General features: G+C 40.3%; 1 protein-coding gene across 20 annotated transcripts in view; it reads left to right on the forward strand.

The window, feature by feature from the left end:
- AAK1 (AP2 associated kinase 1) overlaps nt 1–22,989 on the forward strand; it is a 177,402-nt gene that overhangs the window by 77,362 nt on the left and 77,051 nt on the right. For all 20 annotated transcript variants that reach the window (XM_054244862.2, XM_078349150.1, XM_035272368.3 and 17 more), the window contains exons 3-5: nt 8,508–8,626; nt 19,454–19,562; nt 21,135–21,277. In XM_054244862.2, coding sequence (XP_054100837.1) covers nt 8,508–8,626; nt 19,454–19,562; nt 21,135–21,277 — 371 coding nt within the window. The remainder of the gene's footprint in view (nt 1–8,507; nt 8,627–19,453; nt 19,563–21,134; nt 21,278–22,989) is intronic.

Here is a 22,989-nt window from a genome sequence, read left to right on the forward strand (position 1 = left end):
TCTCCTCTCCCTTCCCTGGGAGTGGAGTTGTTCTTGCCTGATTTGCTGCTGCAGGGAGGGGACACCAGGAGCTGGCACTTCTGCAGTCTAGCCCTGGTCCTGCCACTAGGTGGCAGTACTAAGGAGGATTCTTAGGCTTGATTCTGTGCCTTAGTTTCCCAGTTGGTCAAGTGGGCATTGTAATACATGACCTGTGACTTCACACGTTCTTGTAAAGATGGAAGCAGCACTGTCTGGTTCAGTCCTACCTTAGAAATATGTTTTCATTAAACTGTACAAGGTTTAAGAGATTTTTAAAAGTTTGTTGCCTGGTTTTAAAATCAGGAGATCTCACTTAAAAATCCAGATATTTTTGGAAATCAAAAGACTTGACAACTCTTAGCCCATGTTCCTCTGTGACAGCAATTGGCTGGCATTCAGGAGTGGCTGCTCCATGAGCAGGAGCATGAACTGTCTCATGGCCAGTAGCCCCACTTCTCCCTGTGATCTTCCTGACAGTGAGTCTGTGTCATCACACGCCCTCCATACGTTTTGTTAAGTTGACTGTTTCACTCCTTTATGTGATCTCCCTGGCCTCATTAGGCATTTGGGTTTGTGCTCTTGATCTCAAGAAGATATTCCAGATTTAGAATTTTATGATAAGTAATATACAAATACAAAGTGTTTTTGCAAGTTGGTGAGGATGGAAGGGAAAGGTGGGAACTTTCTGTATGCCAGTTGCTTTGCTTATCATTTGATCGTCCCGAAAGCTTTGAGGTAGGAGTTGGGGTGGGGAGGGTATTATGAGCTGGTGCACAGTCCTGATTGATGGACCACAACTTAGGGGCTGGGGGGTTACAGTGATATGGTCAGATAGCCTGAATGTCAGAAGAGAGGCTTTACCATGAAGTGAAAGCCCTTGACAGGTGAGAGGACAGCCTCAGGGAGATTGTGGCTTGCCTGAGCCAGGATTTGAACCTAACCTGTTGGGCTCTAAAGAAATACTACATGTCTCAAGGTAAAGCGGGGCATAGTGTCCTCCCCAGAAGCTGCCTGTACGCATCTACACCTTTGGTAGGCATTTAAGTGAGGACTATTTGCATGGCTTGTAGTGGTGTAGTCCTTTTGTCTCTGTAAAATACTTATATATAGAGCATAGAATATTTTGGGGGTACTTTTTTCTCTCCTTTGTTGCAAAATTGCTCCTTTTTTTCCAAGCCTTTTTTCCAAAATTATTATTACACAGATAAAAGTAGAGCTACTTTGAAGCTGAGAAGGAAGCTGTGTGCAGAGCCCTACCCTTGTAAGGGAGAGGGGTCAGTCTTTCCTCATGTAACCACTGAAGTACCTTCTGTAATCCTAGGCCTTGGAAGAACCCAGTTTAAACAACAATAATTTAGTCTTAATTTCTGCCCATGAGGAAATGAAAGCCATAGAGATCCAGCAACTTGTTCAGTGTTCATTTACATCTCATGGGTGAAACCCACTTTAACCGAGTTATCTGCCTGATTCCTTAGAAAAGCTTTGGAAGACTTTCATTTTATGCCTGTTTTCTCTTCCTCAGGTAATTAAAAAAGAAGCTGCATTAAGTAAGCAACATCTGTTGAGTTTCACCTTATTTTAAACGAGAAACAGAGTTTGTAGGGCAGTAATTGGAAAATGAAGAGCAGAAAATGGGCCTGGTTGCTGTTTTTCTCCATTTGTTATCCTCTAGCTCTTTCGGCTTGTGTCATCTTTCCATCTCAGACAACTGGACTCCATTCCCAAAGGTGTATATAGGACTTAGGTTAGGAAGTGCAGTTTCCTTTTACCTGCAAGAAATAAGCAGTTTGCGATTTCAGTTCCTAGAATCTAGGCCCAATTTTAAAATAGCCAGCAAAACCTCTTTGGCAGCAAACCCAGAAACCCTGTCTCAGCACCATGATGGGCTTCTTTGTCTCAATTCCTGGTCTAATCATTCTCATTGTCTGCCCAGCTGTTTCCCATCACTTCTCAAATAATCTGTTTGGTTTTTCTCTCCTCTTTCTGCTCACCTTCCCTTCCCCTCCCTCACTTTTCCTTGCAAAGTGGAAGCCACTGGTGTCCTGATTCATTCAGAACAACCCTCTAGCATGATTCAGTATTTGAATACAGAGCCAGGAGATATACTACTTGCTGCTTCTTCCAAAGCCCCATTGCTGAATTGAATATTATGGTGAGGCCCCTGAGGAGAGTTTTAAAATATTTGTCTTTATTTATTTTTCTAGAGACAGAGGGTCTCACTCTATTGCTCAGGCTGGAGTGCAGTGGTGCCAGCATAGTTCATTGCAGCCTCAACCTCCTGGGGTCAAGCAGTCCTCCTTCAGCTTTCCAAGTAGTTAGGACTACCACTGCACCTGGCTAATTTGTCTTTGTTTTGTTTTTGAGACAGAGTCTTGCTCTGTCGCCCAGGCTGGAGTGCAGTGGCGCGATCTCGGCTCACTGCAGCCTCCACCTCTGGGATTCGAGCAATTCTGCCTCAGCCTCCCGAGTAGCTTGGACTACATGTGCATGCTGCCATGCTCGGCTAATTTTTTTTTTTTTTTCAAATGGAGTTTCACTCTTGTTATCCAGGCTGGGTAACAAGCCACCCAACCTCCGCTCACCGCAACCTCCACCTCCTGGGTTCAAGCAATTCTCCTGCCTCAGCCTCCTGAGTAGCTGGGACTACAGGCTTGCGCCACCATGCCCAGCTAATTTTTTGTATTTTTAGTAGAGATGGGGTTTCACCATGTTGGCCAGGATGGTCTTGATCTCCTGACCCTGTGATCCACCCTCGGCCCCTCCCAGAGTGCTGGGATTACAGGTGTGAGCCACTGTGCCCATCCTGTCTTTGGTTTTCAAAAGTTTGAAGACCATGATCTCATGTTGATATCAGAACTAAAAGAGATTTTAGAATTTATGTAATACCCTCCTCTGTGTGTTACAAATTCTCATTCACTGTCTTCTCCCAGCAGAGAACTAGGCACTTCTGTCATCTTTGCTTATTTAACAGTAAGCAACATCTGTTGAGTTTCACCTTATTTTAAAAGAGAAACAAAGAATTTGCAGGGAAGAAAACTGGAAAATGAAGAGAAGAAAATGGACCTGGTTGCTGTTTTTCTCCAGGTTATTTTAGTAATCCCATTGGTGACTACATAATCCCATGCTTATTAAAACCTTTTATAAGGAAATTGATGGGAAGCAGCTAATCCTAGGAGTTTAAATGTTGAAGGATCTATAGGGAAGTGCAAATTAAAACCACAACAAGATGTCACTACACACCCACTAGAATAGCTAAAATAAAAAATACAATACCAAGTGTTGGCAAGGATGTGGAACAACCAGAACTCCCATATGTGGCTTTTGGGAGTATAAAATAGCACAAACTGTGAAGAACTGCTTGGCAGTTTTTTATATATAAAGGGAAATAGTCACTTGCCATATGACCCAACAATTCCATTCCTGGGTGTATACCTAAGACAGATAATTATCTATGTCCATAAAAAAGACTTCTGTATGAATGTTTAATTCGTAATAGCCAAAAGCTAGAAGCAATCCACATGTCCTTCAATAGGTGAATGAATAAACAAGTTGTGGAATATGTGTACAATGTAATACTAGTCGACCAAAAAAACAAAAACTACTGATACACGTGACAGTGAGGATGAATCTCAGAAATGTTACGCTGCATGAAAGAAGCCGGACCAAAGGAGCGTCTACTGTATAATTCCATTTATTCTAGAGCAAGCAAAACTATAAGTATGGAAAGCAGATCCAAAGTTATTTAATACATGGGTGGTGAGGGAGGGAAGGGGAGATTGTCTACAAAGAGAAATGAAGAACTGTCGCAGTGATGGATTGGCTGTGGTGATGGGTATGAGTATATACAGTTGCAAAAACTCATCAAACTGTACACTTAAAATGGGTGCGTTGTATTATATGTGAAGTTGATATAAGAATACAGATTTTTAAAGATGAGGGATCTTACCTGAACCTCACCACCAACTAGCTCTATGCTAGTTGTGTCCTTCTTGGGAAAGGAACTTAATCTTTCTGATGATAGGTTGCTCAACTACCTCATTCAGTCATTGAGCGAATACAAATGAAATCATTTATTTTGAAATGCCTTTAGAATAAGTCGTATACACATGCTGGATGGGAGGAGTATTGCATACACTCGTCTTCAGGGAAGAAAGATGAGATGGTAGTGAATGAGTTAATATATATATATATGTTGGAATTCATTTGCAAATAATCTTTTAATTTTGTGGAACATGAGTTGTGTCACTTCCCCTCCTTGGACTTGAGTAAAATGAAGGAGTTAGACTAGATTAGACGTGGAAGACTGGAGGCTCGGAGATTATCTAAAGCTTTTCAGGTGTGTTTTCTTTAGCTTCTACACTATGGTGACCTCAACAGCATTAATTTAAAAGGTGACTTGTTGCCAGTGTTTAAATATGAAAATTTCACATACAATTTTGGGTTTCTAGCTCATCTTTAGAAATTAGCAGATCTGACAACCAGGTCCATATTCCCACATGGCAGCAATGATCTAGAGTTGCATGGTGGCCATCCCATTACATGAGCCATCACATTAGTTTCCCTCCACCTCTATCTGTGTGTTTTCTATCTGTGTAGAAACCTTAAGTGGAAAGTTAGTTCATTATTTAATGCTTACTCTATGTTAGACTGTATGTTTTCTGGATTTTATGGCATGAAAATCCAGAGACAAACCAAACAGACAAAACCTCTAAACTCATGGTGAGCTATAAAATAGCCGTCCACATCTCCATCAACAATTAGGGGGAGGAAGTTAGACCAAAAATGCTATGTATTCTAGGGAAAATGGGAGAAAGCGTGTTTTCTTATGCACATAAAAAAAATTCCTGCATATTTAATAGGCAGAGCATGTCTGGGTCAAAATTATCCTGCCTCCTTCACTTGCTTGCTTCACATAATAGATCATATCCTTTTTATGATTCAGTGGATTCATGGATTAGATTATCTGAGTGTTTCAAAAAATGCCAGTAGGCAGAGAGACTGACACAGGTTACTGAATGTTAGATTTTCTTACCTCTGTCCAAACCATTAGATTTTCCCATTTAACCAAGACCTTGGGATACAACTCAGGCTGAAATAAACATCTCTGTTGACAGTCTTCTCTGTTGACAGCCTCCTTTCATAATAGCCTGAACCCTCTTAAGCTCTGGCTGAGAATCTCATCACTCTGATCCATGTGACAGACGGGGCTGTGCACGAGAAGTATCTTGAAAGGCACTATCTCCCCTCTTCTAACCTAGTAGTTTACATTTCCATTTAGTCTACTACATAATGATAGTGACCAACATCTTTAGACTGAGGAATCCTGTTAGGTGTGGATTTTGATCTCATGATCTAAATGCTTCTCTTCTGCAGATAAGCCCTTTTATAGGCATAGATGCTTGACAGTGTGGCTTCATCTGTGTTAAGCAAAGTGATTCATTGTTTTGCTTTTAGATTTATCATGGTCATAGGCTTTGAGAATCTGGGCTGGCTCTTGTCAGCCATTGTGCTTAGTGAATTTGCGTCGTAGGCAACTGACCCATTTCTTCAGTCTTGGCTGAAAAGGTCCTCTTGCTACTTACAAAGAAAACTACACTGCTCCCATCTGGTGGTAGTTATCTCAAATTGCAGCAGCTAAAGAATTTCCTTGTCCTTCAGTGGTGTCAGGCATCACTGAACTGTAGGAAATACCTATTCCCACCTTTTGTTTCACAACACTGTCAGCTGTTTCCTTATTGCCTAAAGGGTATCACATGGTTTTTCTAGGAGCGTGAACCACTCCAGCTTCTGCTCATAACTAGCCATAGGACTCCTAAGTCTCACTTGGTTTTTCTACACATAAAGCAAAACACTTGGACTTAATGCTCTCTAGGAGTACTACTCCTGCGAAGTCTGTCATTCTGTGATTTAAAAAAAAAAATCAATGAAATGAATCCCACTTAGAGTATTTACAAAATAATTATGAACATACATAGAAATTTTGTAATTTACACTATAATTTTCTTCAATTCTAATTAATTGTAAGATAACATCATGGATTTAATAACTTTGGTGGGGGTGGAGAATAAAAAGATAAATACCATTGCATTAAATGCACATGTTTATTACAAGACATTCTGAAACCCTAAAAAGCAAAATGTAAAAAATACACATTTTTAGAATTGAAGTGTGTGTTTGTGTGTGTGTGTGTTTAAAAAACTTCTGAGTGTCAATGTTACTTTTGCAAATGGAAAATGTTATTGAGGTACAAAGATTAGAGACTGACGGTTAAAGATTGCATGGTAAATTTTAGAGTTTATTTGAATACTGAGGAACATTGTAAAAGGAAATATACAAACATGCAGTCTCTGGTATCATTATCACAGTACACATTTGGAACTGAAGCCCATTAAATTTTTTTTTACAAAATTATGTGTGTATTTTATGAAAACATGCAATAGTGTTTTGTGATTAAGGCTTGTTATGGTTGCAAGGAACAAAAACCTACTCAAGCTAACTTGAAAAGAATAACTATGTAAAGATACAGTAGGAAATGCCATGGACTTCAGCAGACAGGTCCTGGAGTGCTGCTGAGCCTTGGGGGAATTAAAAGGGCATAATCAGGACCCAAGTCTTTATTTTTCAGAGGCCAGAGATCTCTATAATGGCTGTTTATTGATCTGTATCAATTTTGCATGTGGCTTCTAGCCCAGTACTACATCATAACCTCAAATCAAATTCCCATACTGAAGACTTCCCTCTGTGTTCAACTCTATGCAATTTACGATTAGTGACCACCTCTGTGCAAGAATAACATAGTGATTACTATTATTATTTTGCTGCATAGGGTTAGTGGACAGGATATTCAAGCTAAATGATGACAGTGTATAAGGTAGGCAGATCAACTGAGTCTCCAGTGTAACTGCTCCTTATTCCAAAGCCTTCAACTTTGACAGCTTTGCCTCACCTTTTCTAGCTAACTCCTCTCACCAATGGCATTGAAGACCTCATACAGTGCTTTGGGAGTGAGGTTGAGGTTAGGGTTCTAAATTTGGGGAATGCCATGGTACAACAAATTTAGAGCGTGTGAGAATGCCTATAGAGTTATATAAATTTCGTTTTTCGTTTTTTTTTTTTTTTTGAGACAGGGTCTCCTTCACCCAGGCTGGAGAGCAGTGTCATAGTCACAGCTCCCTGCAACCTCCGCCTCCCAGGTTTAAGCCATCCTCCCACCTCAACCTCCCAAGTAGCTGGGACCACAGGTGCATGCCACCATGCCTAGCTAATTTTTGTATTTTTTGTAGAGACAGGGTTTCACCATGTTGCCAAGGCTGGTCTTGAACTCCTGAGCTCAAGTGATATGCCTGCCTCAGCCTCCCAAAGTTGTGGGATTACAGGCATAAGCCACCATACCTGGCTCATAAATTTCTATTAATGAATTGTGAACTGACTTCTAGAGAAAGGTTAGTGTGAGCATTAAAAAGTCTCCCCAATAATTGTGTCATACTTGCCTAGTGTCTGCTATGTGGAATAGCACTTTCTTACCCATATCATGTATCTTTTCAATACCCCAGGAGGTAGAGAGGGCAGGAGGAATCTTTAGGTCTGATTTTAGATTTGAATTGAATAATAGGATGAGAAGAAAAGAAGAGGAGATTCTTTAAATTAATTGACAGCTATTTATAATAGCAATTAGTGAAATAATTTCCTAGCCTCTCTGCTCTGAGGGAAAGTGTGTGACACTTATGTTTTTAAAAAATGTTTTTGGTTTGAATCAGATCTCTTTGAACCCTTGTATTCTTCAGCTGGTAATTGTTTTAAAGGGAAAAATAACACAAAATCTCACAGGATTGCGGTAAGAATTAAGAGCATCAAAGTTCCTAAGACAAGGTCAGGTACTGTGGCTCGTGCTTATAATCCCAGCACTGTGATAGGCCAAGGTGGGAGCCCAAGAGTTCAAGACCAGCCTGGGCAACATAGCAAAACCACTTCTCTACAGAAAAGTACAAAAATTATCCAGGAGTGGTGGTGTACACCTGCAGACCCAGCTACTTGGGAGGCCAAGGTGGGAGGATTGATTGAGCCCAGGAGGTCAAGGCTGCAGTGAGCAGTGATCATGCCACTTTATGCCATTCTGGGCCACAGAGGGAGACCCTGTCTAAAAAAAAAGAAAATGTACCTAGGACAGTGGTTGTAATGTAATTGGGGGTTTTCTCCCCCCATTTACCTCTTTATTTGTAGGTTATTTGGAAAATAATTACTATTCTTTTGTTATCCTGAGATAGGTGTTTGAGAACAGTTTCTCTGACTCTTGCCACCCACTCCCACAAGTAGTATCTCTGAGTTCTGAGAATCTGAATGTGTTCTACTACAGGCTAGCCCTAAAGGCTGGCTGGCAGAGGAATCAGTACCATTAGCAGTGACAGTGGCAATCTGCAGCCTCCACAGTCACCTGACTGATGTTTTGAACATTGACTCAGAAGAGCTTGTATGTGTTTCTCTCACAGGTGGATTTGCTATTGTATTTCTGGTGAGGACAAGCAATGGGATGAAATGTGCCTTGAAACGCATGTTTGTCAACAATGAGCATGATCTCCAGGTGTGCAAGAGAGAAATCCAGATAATGGTAAGGCTGCCCCTTGGACTTGGGACTGTTTAAAATGGGGGCAGAGACTGTACCTTCTCATAAGAAAGCCAAGCAAGCCTTGTTGCCTTCCCTGAGATGGCAGAGAGGCCTCTGGACGAGATGGGACTGAGCAGCCATAGGATGTAGGACGCTACCCTTGCCTTGGTCACTCTCAGCTGGAGGGCAGAGAAGAAAGGAACATATTGAGAGAACTGACCAGTTTTTAGGTCAGAAATATCATTTGGGGCATTGGGAAAAGCTTACTTAACAACATGGTTCCCAGAAATTAACTGTGGTATTTAATCCAGAAAGCCTAACTTTCCAACGAACCTCCTCTTCTGGTCTTGTCTCTCTCAATACCAATCCCCAGTCTCAGTTCAACCCTCCTGAACTCTTGAACATTCCTGTGAACATATCCTTATACAACTTAATATTTTTACATGTAGTTTTTACGACCTGGAATGCTTTCCCCCTTTTTTGGCCTGGAAACTTAGACCAAAACCTAGAAACCTCATATATACTTTATGAATCTATTTATAGAAGTCCAAGAACAGACAAAATTATCTATAGAAATCAGAAAGTGGTTATTTAGGGGTGGGAAATTGGCTAGAAAGGGGTATACGGGGACTTTCTAGGCCATGGAAATGTTCTGTGTGTTGTTTTAGATAGTGGTTACACAGGGTATATACATGTCAAAACTCAAACACCTTAAAATCTCTGCATTTTATTATGTTAATTAGACTTCAATTCTTAAAACATACTCATTTTTTCAAGATGCAGATTTATATGTTGAAAGAAAGAGACCCTATGTGTTAGCTATACATGCTGAAATATGTATGGAGGAAATGATATAATGTCCTTAGAACAATGAGTGGGTTTAGAAGATAAACAAGTTGTTAGAGTAGCATCTTTCTTTTCCCTTTGTTTGACATTATATGTAGTAAGAAACTTTAAATATATAGTCATTTATTCCTTTGTGCTTCCACAGTGCTTTTGTTTTATACCAATGATATTGGTTAACCTGTTATGTTGTAAGCAGTTCTGCTATCAGGAACTAAGTTATTTAAAATTAGAAAGTATATCCTCCAACACACTGCTTGACATGAATAAAATGCTTAATAAACTTTAGAAAAAATGCACATTTGAATAATGGTAGTAGCAGATACATATGTTCACCTAGAGATGGTGATTCCTTTTATGTCCTGGATTTTAAATCTTTTTAAAGAGCAGAAAGAGATCCAAAAATGGAGAGGGTGGCATTGTAGGAATTCCACCAGGCTCCACTTGCCCCTGTTCACCCTATGTAGAGTCAACTTTTCAGTGGCTGCTTAGAGTAACTAGTTAGGCTGCAGCTGGTCTACTGAAAGTACTCAGAATGTTAGAGAGCCTGGCACTACTCTACATTTTAGAAAGCCAAAACTATTTGGGAAGGAACTGTCAGCATTACACAACAAACCAACCAACTCCCAAGACTCACATATATATACACACAGTCAAGATCACGTGGGCCTGTCTGTAAGTCACCAACGCCTTCCACTCCCCTGCACAAAGCTCCAGATTCCTGTTCTTGCTGTTCTTGCTTCATACACGCAGTGAGTTTTCTGGGTGCTTCTCATTATTTGTCTTCCTCCCTCCTTGCCCCATGCTTGTTCAGCTCTCACACACTTTATTTCCTGTCTTTGCTTCTGCTGTTTCCTCTATCTGGAATGCCCTTCTTGCTCATTTTCTTGTGTTACAAAAGCAATCCCATGATTTTACTTTCTCCTCCTTGTTTAAAAACACAATGAGAGCCTAGTGTGCCAGGAAGGCATTGTAGTGGAGGAACTAAGAAGCCCACGCCCATGAGGAGCTCACATATCAATGGGCCTCATTAGGAGTTAAATCACACAGGTTCAAGTTCTGGCCCCGACAGGTATTAGCTGTGAGAGTTTTGTTTTTAGTTTATATTCTTTCAAAGCTTAAATATTCAAACAGGTGAACTAAGCTTGTTACAAAAAACATCAAGCAGTTCCCCGAGGGGACCTCCTATGCCGTTATAAGGTCCCAGAGGCAACCACTTTAGGTGATTCTTTTGATGTATTTCTTTTTTTTTTTTTTTTTTTTTTTTTTTTGAGACGGAGTTTCGCTCTTGTTACCCAGGCTGGAGTGCAATGGCGCTATCTCGGCTCACCGCAACCTCCGCCCCCTGGGTTCAGGCAATTCTCCTGCCTCAGCCTCCCGAGTAGCTGGGATTACAGGCGCGCGCCACCATGTCCAGCTAATTTTTTGTATTTTTAGTAGAGACGGGGTTTCACCATGTTGACCAGGATGGTCTTGATCTCTTGACCTCGTGATCCACCCGCCTCGGCCTCCCAAAGTGCTGGGATTACAGGCGTGAGCCACCGCGCCCGGCCTCTTTTGACATATTTCTAAATAACAAGCTAATATTGCTAGTTCTTGATTTTTCTTCCATTTTAGGCATTATATCCTATGGGAAGTAAAGACGTAACTGTCACATATCCACTGCTTGTCTCTCTCCCCAAATACTTGCAGTATTCTCATCTTCCATTCTTCCAAAACACCAGCCAAGTTTGGCTATGTGCTGTTTATATGAATATTAGTTTTTGCATTATTATGTAAGAAAACTATTTCAACTGAATCTCCTGGTGGACCATGATTCTTATGCCTTTCCTATATAACTTTGCTTTCACTGGAATTGATAATTGTCTTGTTTTCCCTCTCTTGGTCTGAGTTTTCTTTGTGCTTTTAAACAGTTTAATTCCCAATTTTCCTTAAATTATGTAAATCATTTTTTGAAATTTTTAGACACATTTAATGGTGTCTGTTTTATCATCTTCAAGATTTCTCCCTCTGTCTTCTGACTAAGGAATCTGGCTGGTCATTCTCTAGGCCTAACTTACAGTTTAATCTTGGAATCTCCTAGGCATTTCCTCTGTTTCTCTTTTTTGTTAGTACCCCTAATTCATCTTTTGGCTAACTTCCTCATTTTGTTGGAGCTGATCCTCCAATATCTTTTTTTTTTTTTTCTCTTGAGATGGGGTCTCACTTAGTTACCCAAGCTGGAATGTAGTGGCACAATTATAGCCCACTGCAGCCTCCATCTCCTGATCTCGAGCAGTTCTCCCGCCTCAGATTCCTGAGTAGCTGAGACTATAGGCACATGCCACCAGACCAAGCTAAGTAGAGATGAGGTCTCACTATGTTGCCCAGGCGGGTCTCACACTCTTGAGCTCAAGTGATCCTCCCATCTCAGCCTCCCAAAGTGCTGGGATTACAGGCATGAGCCACTATGCCCAGCCTCAGTAGCTTTTTGGTACATAATAGATACATTTTTTAGAACTTTCAAGTCTAGAAGTATCTTTATGTTATGTTCATACATCATAAAATTCCAAGTTGTAAATAATTTCATTTAGATTATGTAAAGCACTTCTCTGCTATGTTTTAGCTTTCAGTGTTGCTCTTGGTAAATCCTAAGTTATTCTAATGCCTAGTCCTTTGAAAGTGGCCCATATTGTCTACCTAGAAATTCACAAATTTTCTCTGTTTCTAGTGTTCTGAAATTTCTTGATCCACCTTGGTTTATGCATTTATTTATTGTCTTAGGTGTTTGGTGGTCCCTTTTCATCTAGAAATTCATATCCTTGCATTCTGGGGAACTTTTTAGTTTCATTTGTCCCCCTTTTCTGGAATTCCTATGATTTGGATGTTGGGTCTCCTGAATTGATTTTCTAATTTTCTTGATTTCTCCCTTCTGTTTTTTATTTCTTTGTCGTTTTGCTCCACATTCCAGATTTCCTCATCTCTATATTCCAGCCATCCTGTTGAATTTTATTTTCCAGACTTTTAAATCTCTAAGATCTCTTTTGTTTTAGACGCATTTAATGGTGCCTGTTTTATTTTTAATTTCGATGAAGTCCAGTTTATCAATTGTTCTTTTTATGGATTGTGCTTTCGGTGTCGAACCTAAGAAATCTTTGCCTAGCCCTCCGTTCTGAAGATTTTTTTTTTTTTAGTTTTAGAGTTTTACATTTAAACCTATGATCCATTTTTAGCGTGTGTGTGTGTGTTTGTTTGTTTGTTTGTTTTTGAGATGGAGTTTTCTTGCCCTGTCGCCCAGGCTGGAATGCAGTGGCGCAATCTCAGCTCTCTGCAACTTCTGCCTCCTGGGTTCAAGCAATCCTCCTGAGTAGTTGGGATTACAGTCACACGAACTATGCCTGGCTAATTTGTGTATTTTTAGTAGAGACGGGGTTTCACTGTGTTGGTCAGGCTGGTCCTAAACTCCTGACCTCAAGTGATCTGCCTGCCTGAGCCTCCCAAAGCGCTGGGATTACAGGCTTGAGCCACTTTGCCTGGCCTTTTTGACTTAATTTTTACATAAGATATCAGACTTAGGTTGCAGTTCATTTTTCCCTTATGGTTATCTGATTGCCTTTAGCACCATTTATTGAAAAGACTGTCTTAGTTCCACTGAATATCTTTGTTAAAAATCAGTTGAATGTAATTGTGAGGGTCCATTTCCAGGCCTTTCTCTATTCTCTTCCATTAATCTATGTATCTGTCCTTCTACCAATACCTCACAGCCTTGATTACTATAGCTATATATGTTTTTAGAATGGACTGAATCCTCCCACTTCTTTTTTTTTTTTTTTAATTTCTTACTGGTTTTTTTTTTTTTTGAGATGGAGTTTCACCCTTGTTACCCAGGCTGGAGTGCAATGGCGCGATCTCGGCTCACCACAACCTCTGCCTTCTGGGTTCAGGCAATTCTCCTGCCTCAGCCTCCTGAGTAGCTGGGATTACAGGCACACGCCACCATGCCCAGCTAACTTTTTGTATTTTTAGTAGAGACGGGGTTTCATCATGTTGACCAGGATGGTCTCGATCTCTTGACCTTGTGATCCACCCGCCTCGGCCTCCCAAAGTGCTGGGATTACAGGCTTGAGCCACCGCGCCCGGCCATTTCTTACTGTTTTAAATCTGAAGTCTGATGTGATGTTTTTAAGCCCACCTTAAGTCTCAGACTTCTGTCAGATGGAAACCATAACCCCAGCCCTGCCTCTCTCAGTGATTGTAAGAATTGTGAAGGGAGTTAGAAGATGTTACATGCTGTCTAATATGCTGAGAGTTGTGTGTTAATACTCAAAGAACTGGATTCCTCTCTGTACTTTCAGTGGAGGAAGGATGGGCATGTTGCCTCCAAATGCAAAGAGAACTGTTAGCGATTTCACTGAGTGGTTTCAGGTTTTATTTTGGTAAGTGCTGTCCACCATGTACTGGAGTCTGGTCTGAGTTCTTTGATCTAGCTGGGATGTGTGCTGTGATACGTCAAAAGGGATCTGCCTTCTGATGGACTGTTGGAAGGTGGGTTTTGGACTTCTGATCCCTTTGCCTGAAAGCAGGAGAAGATTAATTATCTTCAGACCTAAAGGGGTAAGAACAGTGATAGGAAATAGCAAAAGCTCCAGATGTGTCAAGGCTATTCTGTGTTCACATCTCCTGGCTCAGATGGATTACATCCTCATTGAGCTTAATAATGACGACACCAAGCTGCCACCAGTGATGTTTGAGGACTTGCTTCGAACAGAAGAGATCAGATGATTCAAAGCAGACAAATGTTTTCTTATTCCACAAAGGGTAGAAGATAGATCCTGTACAGTAGGAAGCTCAGGATTGTTCTGGAACAAGAGTCTGGAACAGATTATTTTATTTTTTTCTTCAACTTTTAAGTTCCAGGGTACATATGCAGGATGTGCAGGTTTGTTACGTAGGTAAATGTGTGCCATGGTGGTTTGCTGCACAGATCAACCCGTCACCTAGATAATAAGCCCACCATCCATTAGCTATTCTTCCTGATGCTCTCCCTCCTCCCACCACCCCCAGAGGCCCCATTGTGTGTCATTCCCTGCTATGTGTCCACGTGTTCTCATCATTCAGCTTTCACTTATAAGTGATAACACAGATTCTTTTCTTTTCTTTTTTTTTTTTTGAGATGGAGTTTCGTTCTTGTTACCCAGGCTGGAGTGCAATGGCGCGATCTAAGCTCACTGCAACCTCCGCCTCCTGGGTTCAGGCAATTCTCCTGCCTCAGCCTCCTGAGTAGCTGGGATTACAGGCACGCGCCACCATGCCCAGCTAATTTTTTGTATTTTTAGTAGTGACGGGGTTTCACCTTGTTCACCTGGATGGTCTCGATCTCTTGACCTCGTGATACACCCGCCTCGGCCTCCCAAAGTGCTGGGATTACAGCCTTGAGCCACCGCGCCCGGCCCAATACAGATTATTTTCAAAGATGCTTTGATGATATTTTTTGTGTAAGAAAGTTTGGGTGTGTGTATCTAATGCATATTGTTTGAATTTGCCAGAAGAAAACAGGAAGCATGAAAGAAAGAAACAATAAAAGTGGTTCACTATAGGGGATAGGGATTGGAGTAGGAAAAAAATTATCTAGTATTATGTACTATTTGGAATTTACTATATTACACATTTTAAAAATGAATGGTGGCCAGCGAAGTGGCTCATGCCTGTCGTCTCAGTACTTTGGGAGGCCAAGATGGGTGAATCATTTAAGGTCAGATGTTCGTGACTAGCCTGTCCAACATGGTCAAACCCTGTCTCTACTGAAAATACAAAAATTAGCTGGGCGTGGTGTTGTACACCTGTAATCCCAGCTACTCGGGAGGCTGAGGCAGGAGAATCACTTGAGTCCGGAGGTGGGGGTTGCAGTGAGCCAAGATTGTGCCACTGTACTCCAGACTGGGTGACAGAGCAAGATTCTGTATTCAATAAATAAATTTAAAAGTAAATAAATAATTAAAAATTTTAAAAAGTGAATGACATTTTAAACTGTTTTGTAGTCACTTGGATGAGTAAGCAGAGATCCAAAGAGCCTTCAGGTTCAATAAGAACGAACCATGTCATAACAACGTCCTGTTCTCCTTTGGGAAGGTATCTGGATAGAGAGCTCAGTGGGCTGCAGTAAATCCAGTATATGTGGACTTTGGCCAGCTGTTTGGATAAGGACACTCACCAGACATATGTCAGCAAAATAGAGAGTCTAGGCTGGATGCTAATACAGTTAGATATAATTGCTGCTGATTATAAAGGTTTCTGATAAGTGGTTTGATATTAATCTGGAGGAAACTTTCAAAAAAGAAAGCATTGTGACTTATATTAACTTTATGTTATTTTACATTTAACAAATAACTTGATTAAAGAAATAGAAAATACATTGATCAATTATGTACCTTTGTAAAGCTGGAAGATGTAATAACTGCATTGAGTCATAGAATCAGGCTCTAAAATGGTTCTTACAAATTGGAGCAGTGGACTGATTCTAATGAAATGAAATAAGGTAAAATCATACACTTGAAATTTTATTCTAATTAATTTTACAAGCATAGTTTTCCCTGAAAATCACATTTTGACTAATACTCATCATAATTCCAGTACTCTAAATAATAGTTGTAGGCAAGGGCAGCAAAGCATCTTTCTCTCATCTTGCCTTTTTCTGAGTAAGCAGGTTGTAGCAGAGGTATTACCTATGTGGTTCCATTCTATACCTCTACATCCATTTCTGTATTGTAAGCCTGGGGCTGGTCTTTTAACCAAAATCAGAGGACAGCTTGGCACACTCTGGCCTGTTGCTGCTGAGAACAGGGCAGGAGCTACTGCCAGTGTACCTTAAATGTGTCAGTCTAAACTTGTGGTAAGATTTTCTCTTGGCCTTTTCTATATTTCACAGCCATTCAAACAGATCTTCTCCATCAGAGTTATAAACTAGATCCAAGATCTGAGATATTGCTGCGTCATCAGGTGATTAAAGCCAAATGCTATTGTCTCTCTCCAAAGAGGGGGTCTTTTCTGCTTAGACATAGCTCAGGATCTCTGCAGAAGACAAAAGGAACAGCAATTTGGACTTGAACTGTTTAGCAAACATCTTGACAAACTGCAGGGTGCCATCTGCAGATGTTAATTTTACAGTTTTGATCCTTTAGTGCCTCTTTACCTCCTATTGGCTCGTGTTAATCTATCTGTATTACTGTAACAAAATACCTGAGACCTGGATAATTTATAAAGATCAGAAATTTATTTTCTTATTGTTCTAGAGGGTAAGAAGCCCAAGATCATCAGGGTGCTGACAGGTTAAGTGTCTGGTAAAGGCCTTGTCTCTGCTTTCAAGATGGTGCCATGAGTGCTGCTTTCTCTGGAGGGAATGCTTTGTCTTTACATGGTGGAAGGCAGAAGGACTAAAGAGCCTAGTTAGTTCCCTCTAGCCCTGTTATAAAATTGCTTATCCCATTCATGAGGGTTCTACCCTCATGATTTAATCACCTCCTAAAAGCCTCACCGCTTAATACTATTGCATATGGGATTTAAAGTTGGTTTATTTGTTTGTTTGTTTGTTTGTTTTTTGAGATGCAGTCTCACTTCATCACCCAGGCTGCAGTGCAGTGGTGTGGTTTTGACTTAGTGCAACTGCTGCCTCCCAGGTTCAAGCGTTTTCTGTTGCCTTAGCCTCCCCTGTAGCTGGGGCTACAGGCATGTGCCACCGCACCTGGATAATTTTTGTATTTTTAGTAGAGATGTAGTTTCATTATGTTGGCCAGGCTGGTCTCGAACTCCTGACCTCGATCTGCCTGCCTTGGCCTCCCAAAATACTGGGATTACAGGTGTGAGCTACCGCACCTGACCTGGGATTTAAGTTTTAACATGAATTTTGGAGGGGACACACACCTTCAAACCATAGCATGATTCTACCAATACTTTTTTCTTTCTTCCAGTTGCTTTGTTATTCTTAGGATGAAACCAACTCAGATATAGAGATGTGAGTCTTTCATTCATCTTTGTGAATAATTTGGAAGATATGATTTGCTTTATTTTGGTTTCAAGGAACTTCTCTCCAGTTCTTACTACCTTCAGGAATGTATAAATGGAAATGAGTTCTAGATGTGTTGATGATGAGATGGAAAAGCAGAAGGAAGGGTAGGCCACTAAAATGTGAGCCCCACAATCACTCTGTTTGGGAAAAACTTGAATTCTAGAGACTGCATGTCAGATTCATCATCTCCCTTCTCTATCTAGAGCAGATGCTGTACATCTTTTGTCTCATCAAGCTTCTTTGTCATTCCTATACATTTAGGAAATGACTTGTTCTCTACTGAAAATAAAACAACAGGTCTGAACTCACTTGAATTCTCTTTTTCTTCCGCCTTAAACCGACATCCACAACCATCCTCATCTCCTTCCTGCTTGCCAGGGGGAAAAAAAAGTTATTCTAAGACCAGTCCCTTGAACAGTACTCTTAATCTCACCCTTCTATTTTCAGGACTTTTTCTGTCAATTATCATCATCCTCTCCTGTATCTTAAAGCTCTCTTCTCTTGGCTCCTTCCTCTCTCTGGTGCTGTTTTCTCCCATCCTAAACACCCTTTCTCTCAGTGCTGCTGCCATAGGCACAAATGTTCTGCAATAGTAATCTGTAGAACCTGCCTCAACTTGCCCAACTCCCTTTCTTTGCAAGTCCAGTTTCATTCTCACCACCATCCCATCCGTTCTCTGAAACTACTCTCGAATAAGTCTCCAGTGACTTGCATCTGCTAATTCCAAAGCCTTTCTATTCTGTCTGCCCTGCGTTGCATCTACCATTTCTGAGGCAATAGGTATTCACAATCCATCACTCAGAAGAAGGCTCTAAAGAGTTTTAACTTTGACGCCCAGGGTTCAGGTGTGTTCACTTCATACCATGGTGGTTTCTCTTGTTTTGTTATAAAATTTGTTTTCATGTTTAAACAGCTGAATCTCTAATTAGACTGGTGATAGTTTCTGTTCTCACAGTCCAAATTGCCAAGTTTGTATGGTGATTCTCATGAGGCCACATGTTTTCTACTGCTTCCCTGATCTTTTTGAAACAAAGCAAAACAATTTATTAAAACTAGTTAAAAAATAAAACTTTACCTTGCATTTGTGCAAAAATCATATCACCCAATTTGTCTTCTTTTTCTTTCCTCAACTTAGTTCATACTTTGGTTTTGAACATCATCAGTACAAAGACCTGCCTCACTGGAGATGTTGAAAGGACTATACCAAAATGTAAGGCCACTTCCAGTGCCCAGATGGGTCCTGACACGTAGGAGGTGCTCATCAGATGTTGGTTGGATGATTGATTTCATCCAAGCAGCCATAAGAGATTACATGCAGTTTCAACTGAAAAGCCGGAAACTTGCCCATCTTATATCCCAGTTGGTTGGCTTGAAAGGCTTAATTATGAGCAAAATGCTTAGGTCTAGATGCTATTGTAGTCCCTTCAAGACTTTGTAAATAGCCTTTGTGTGTGTGTGTGTGTGTGTGTGTGTGTATTTCCCAAAGGGAGAAAGCAGTACGAACTATTTAAAAATCAGATTGAATTCATTTTGCCCCTAAAACCAGGAAAAACATCAATTTTCTTAATTAGAAGTTCACACATTTAAGTAGTTCATATGTTCTCTCTATTCTTTACCCCCTGCAGTATTTCTGGAGAGGGGAGTCTTCGCTTCTAGTTTATGTGGAGCATTGATGCAGTAAGCAAGTGGACACTTTGTGCATTTGACTCTAGAGTTTAGGTTCTGGAGTGTGCTATGGTTTAGTAGGGTTATGGAATTGCTATTGAAGATCTCGTTGTGAATCTCAGGGACCACTGGAAACCTGTTCTTGACCCTGCTCCTTAGTCTTCTCTCTCAACACTGTATCATCTCTGTATTTAAATTATCTGTGCTAATGGAACTGACTGGCTAATTCTGTCCCATTGGCATCTGAAACTAACAATGTATTTCTCATCTCTCATTCACAGAGGGACCTGTCAGGGCACAAGAATATTGTGGGTTACATTGATTCTAGTATCAACAATGTGAGTAGCGGTGATGTATGGGAAGTGCTCATTCTGATGGACTTCTGTAGAGGTATGTATATGAACCATACCCTTAACCTGTCATTTCTCTAGCATTTTGATTGTCAAGGTTGGGGGGCATCATTTCACTTAATGTGCACTGTACCGTATGGTATGTTCTGGTTTTACAGATGAGAAAACTAAGATTAAAAAGATACAGTCTGCTGTCAACTCTTGGTTATTCTTATATATAGAATAAGAATTAAAAAATCTTAGTTTTAATCTTAATCTTTTTAATAAGATTAAAAAGATACAGTCTGCTGTCAACTTGTGTCAATGGCACAAACAATTGAAAGTGTAGATAATGTAAAACTCCATTTTCATTGGGTTTAGGAAGATTTGGTATTTGTATATAAATGAGAATGTGTAAGAATGAGAATGAATATGTTCTTTGTGATGCTTTATAACAAATGATGAAGGCACATAATAAAGACCCAGCTCCAGATGGATGAAAGAAACAGTGCACCTTCCCCAACTCCCTCACTTGTGTGTTCTCTTTCCCACCCATGCCATCATTCTTGTGTTATGGGGTAAAAGAATCCTTTTCGTCTAATGGAAGTGACCCTCGTGTCCTTACTCTAAAGCTATAATTCCTAGTAAGGTGAGACTATATTCAAATGATGCAGCTGTTAACAGTGGAGTAAAGTCATTGAAAGCTTGAAATTTCAAAAAACATTTATTTTGGGAAATTCAGACTGCAGCATGATTTTTTTCAGAGTTGATTGCATTTTATATAACCATTGCTTGGAGGTTTGGCTTAGGTCCATGCCTTACTATTTGGTGCTGTGTTTTGTACTCACCCTTAGTTCCGTTAACATTTTCCCTATGCTTAAGATACTATCCGTAAATTAAATATGTTGATAATTGCAAAAGTGTGATGTTAACCAGTAATTTCAGCCCTTACTGTATTAGCTGTTTACCTAATTTAAAGTATTACCAAATGTGAACTTAACTATTTGTTTCCTCCTGCTCGTTCCTTTTTTGGATACTGAAATGTTTAGAGATCAGGCAGTAGGAGCATCCAGGCAACTGGATAATTTTGTAAGTGAAGTCATCAATCTTTTGGTCCTGGAGATTAATTGTTGGTGTACCATTTCTGAAGGCCAAGCAGTAACTAGTGAAGCCAGAGAGACTAAGCTGTTTCTGAAGTTCAGACTATCAAACCATCTTCTTCCTGTTCTCTGGACCTATTGTGCCATCCGATTCTTACTAGAAGATATGGCAAGTTGAGGCTGTGGCCATATCTCATACACAACAATCACAGTATAACCAGGCAACTACAACAGGACCATATTGTCAGTTCTACTCATCTTGAAGACATAATGAGGGCAGCTCACATCTGGGGTGCTTTATAAAATAAAGAAACTGTTTTTGATGCATTGGAGGAGACACTGAATCCTAAGAAAACAAATCCCAAATCCCGAGCTGGGAGTCCAGACAGCTAGGTTTTAATCCTGGATCAGTCAGTGGTCAGCTCTGTTACTTTAGTCCAGACCACTTCTCTCCGGACAGCCATTCATTCTCTTAGACTAACTGACAGGTCTGAATGTTTATATCTCTCCTTTGCCCTGTATGTACCCCTCAGGTGGCCAGGTGGTAAACCTGATGAACCAGCGCCTGCAAACAGGCTTTACAGAGAATGAAGTGCTCCAGATATTTTGTGATACCTGTGAAGCTGTTGCCCGCCTGCATCAGTGCAAAACCCCTATTATCCACCGGGACCTGAAGGTACAGACCACACTCTTTCATTAAGTGCATTCTTACCGAGTGTTTTCTGTCTGCCCCAGGGATGGAGGAGATACTGTGGGGTTAGGAGAGAAATTTAAGGTATGGTCCCTGTTTCTATGCTTATCTTCTGCCTGAGGAGAGAAAATATAAAGGAAAAAGTACAGTATAGGTATAAGTTTTATTACTTAAGTAGCCTCCAGAAATTCTTCATAATTATCAAATGCCTGAGCCTGTGTTGTTTTTGTTTTTCCTGATATACTCCCCCCACTTTTCCAGGATTGTGAAAAATAATACTTTTAATTTAAATACTTAGTAAACAATGATGCTTTGTTTTTAAAGTCTTATTTTATATTTTGCAAAATCCACTAATTGATTTTTTTAAAACTGTCCTAAGTGCCATCACCATGCACCATTCCTTTCACATTGCAGTCACTTGACAGTGTGTGTTGAATGGAATTGGCACCTTGTTACGGTTCAACTTAGCATGTATTGAGCACCAATTGTGTGCCACGTACTCTACTACATCTTATGTACAGTGTCTCTTCAGAGGGAGACATTCTCTGTTACATTTTATAGTTGAGGAAACTAAAGGCCAGAATTTGAATCCAGCCCTTTAGATTCTAAATTACAATTTCTTTTCATTCTACCTGTGTTTCAGGAAGCATGCTTCATAGCTAATAACTGGAATCACTGTGCCATCACCACGCACTGGATGCACTGTGCATTTCATATTGTAGTCTTATTTCATATTTTGCAAAATCCACTAATTGATTTTTTTTAATTGTCCTAATTGCCATTACCATCCACCATGCCTTTCATATTGTAGTCACTTGACAGTGTTTGTTGAATGCAATTGGCACCATGTTAGGGTCGGCCTCCCCTAGCATGCTTGTTAAATGCAGGCTGCTGAGTTTCACACTGAATCACTTGGGCTAAAATTTTGATAGTGATGTCAGGGAACCCCGAGAAGCCATAGCTTAAACAAACACCAGGTGGTTTTTGTATACTCTACAAGTTTAGACTAAAGCAGCATACTTGCATTTCTTTTATTTCTTAACTTTTTTAAAAAAATGAGACATAATTTACCTATTATAAAATTTAGTGCTTTAAAGTATATAATTCAGGCCAGCAGTGGTGGCTCACACCTATAATTCCAGCACTTTGGGAGGCCAAGGCAGGCAGATCACCTGAGGTCAGGAGTTTGAGTCCAGCCTGGCCAACATGGTGAAACCCCATCTCTACTAAAAATATGAAAATTAGCTGGGCGTGGTGGCACAGGCCTATAGTCCCAGCTACCTGGGAGGAACACGTTGCAGTGAGTGGAGATAATGCCAGTGCACTCCAGCCTGAGCAACAGAGAGAGACTCTGCCAAAAAAAAAAAAAAAAAAAATGCAATTCAGTTTTTAGTATACTCATAAAGTTGTGTAACCATCACTACCATCTAATTCCAGAACATTTCATTATCCCCAGTAGAAACCCTGCATCCATTCCCCTCTCTTTGCCCTCTCCCCTTGCAACCCCCAATGTACTTTCTGTCTCTATATTTTCGTGTTCTGGACATTTTATATAAATGGAACCATAATATATGACCCCTTCTGTCTGACTTTTTCCCTTAGCATAATGTTTTCAGGGTTCATCAATGTTGTAGTATGTATCAGTACTTCACTTTTGTAGTTTCATAATATTCTGTTGTATGGATGTATCACATTTT

This window comes from Callithrix jacchus, chromosome 14, assembly GCF_049354715.1.
Source record: "Callithrix jacchus isolate 240 chromosome 14, calJac240_pri, whole genome shotgun sequence".
Taxonomy (NCBI): Eukaryota; Metazoa; Chordata; class Mammalia; order Primates; family Cebidae; genus Callithrix; species Callithrix jacchus.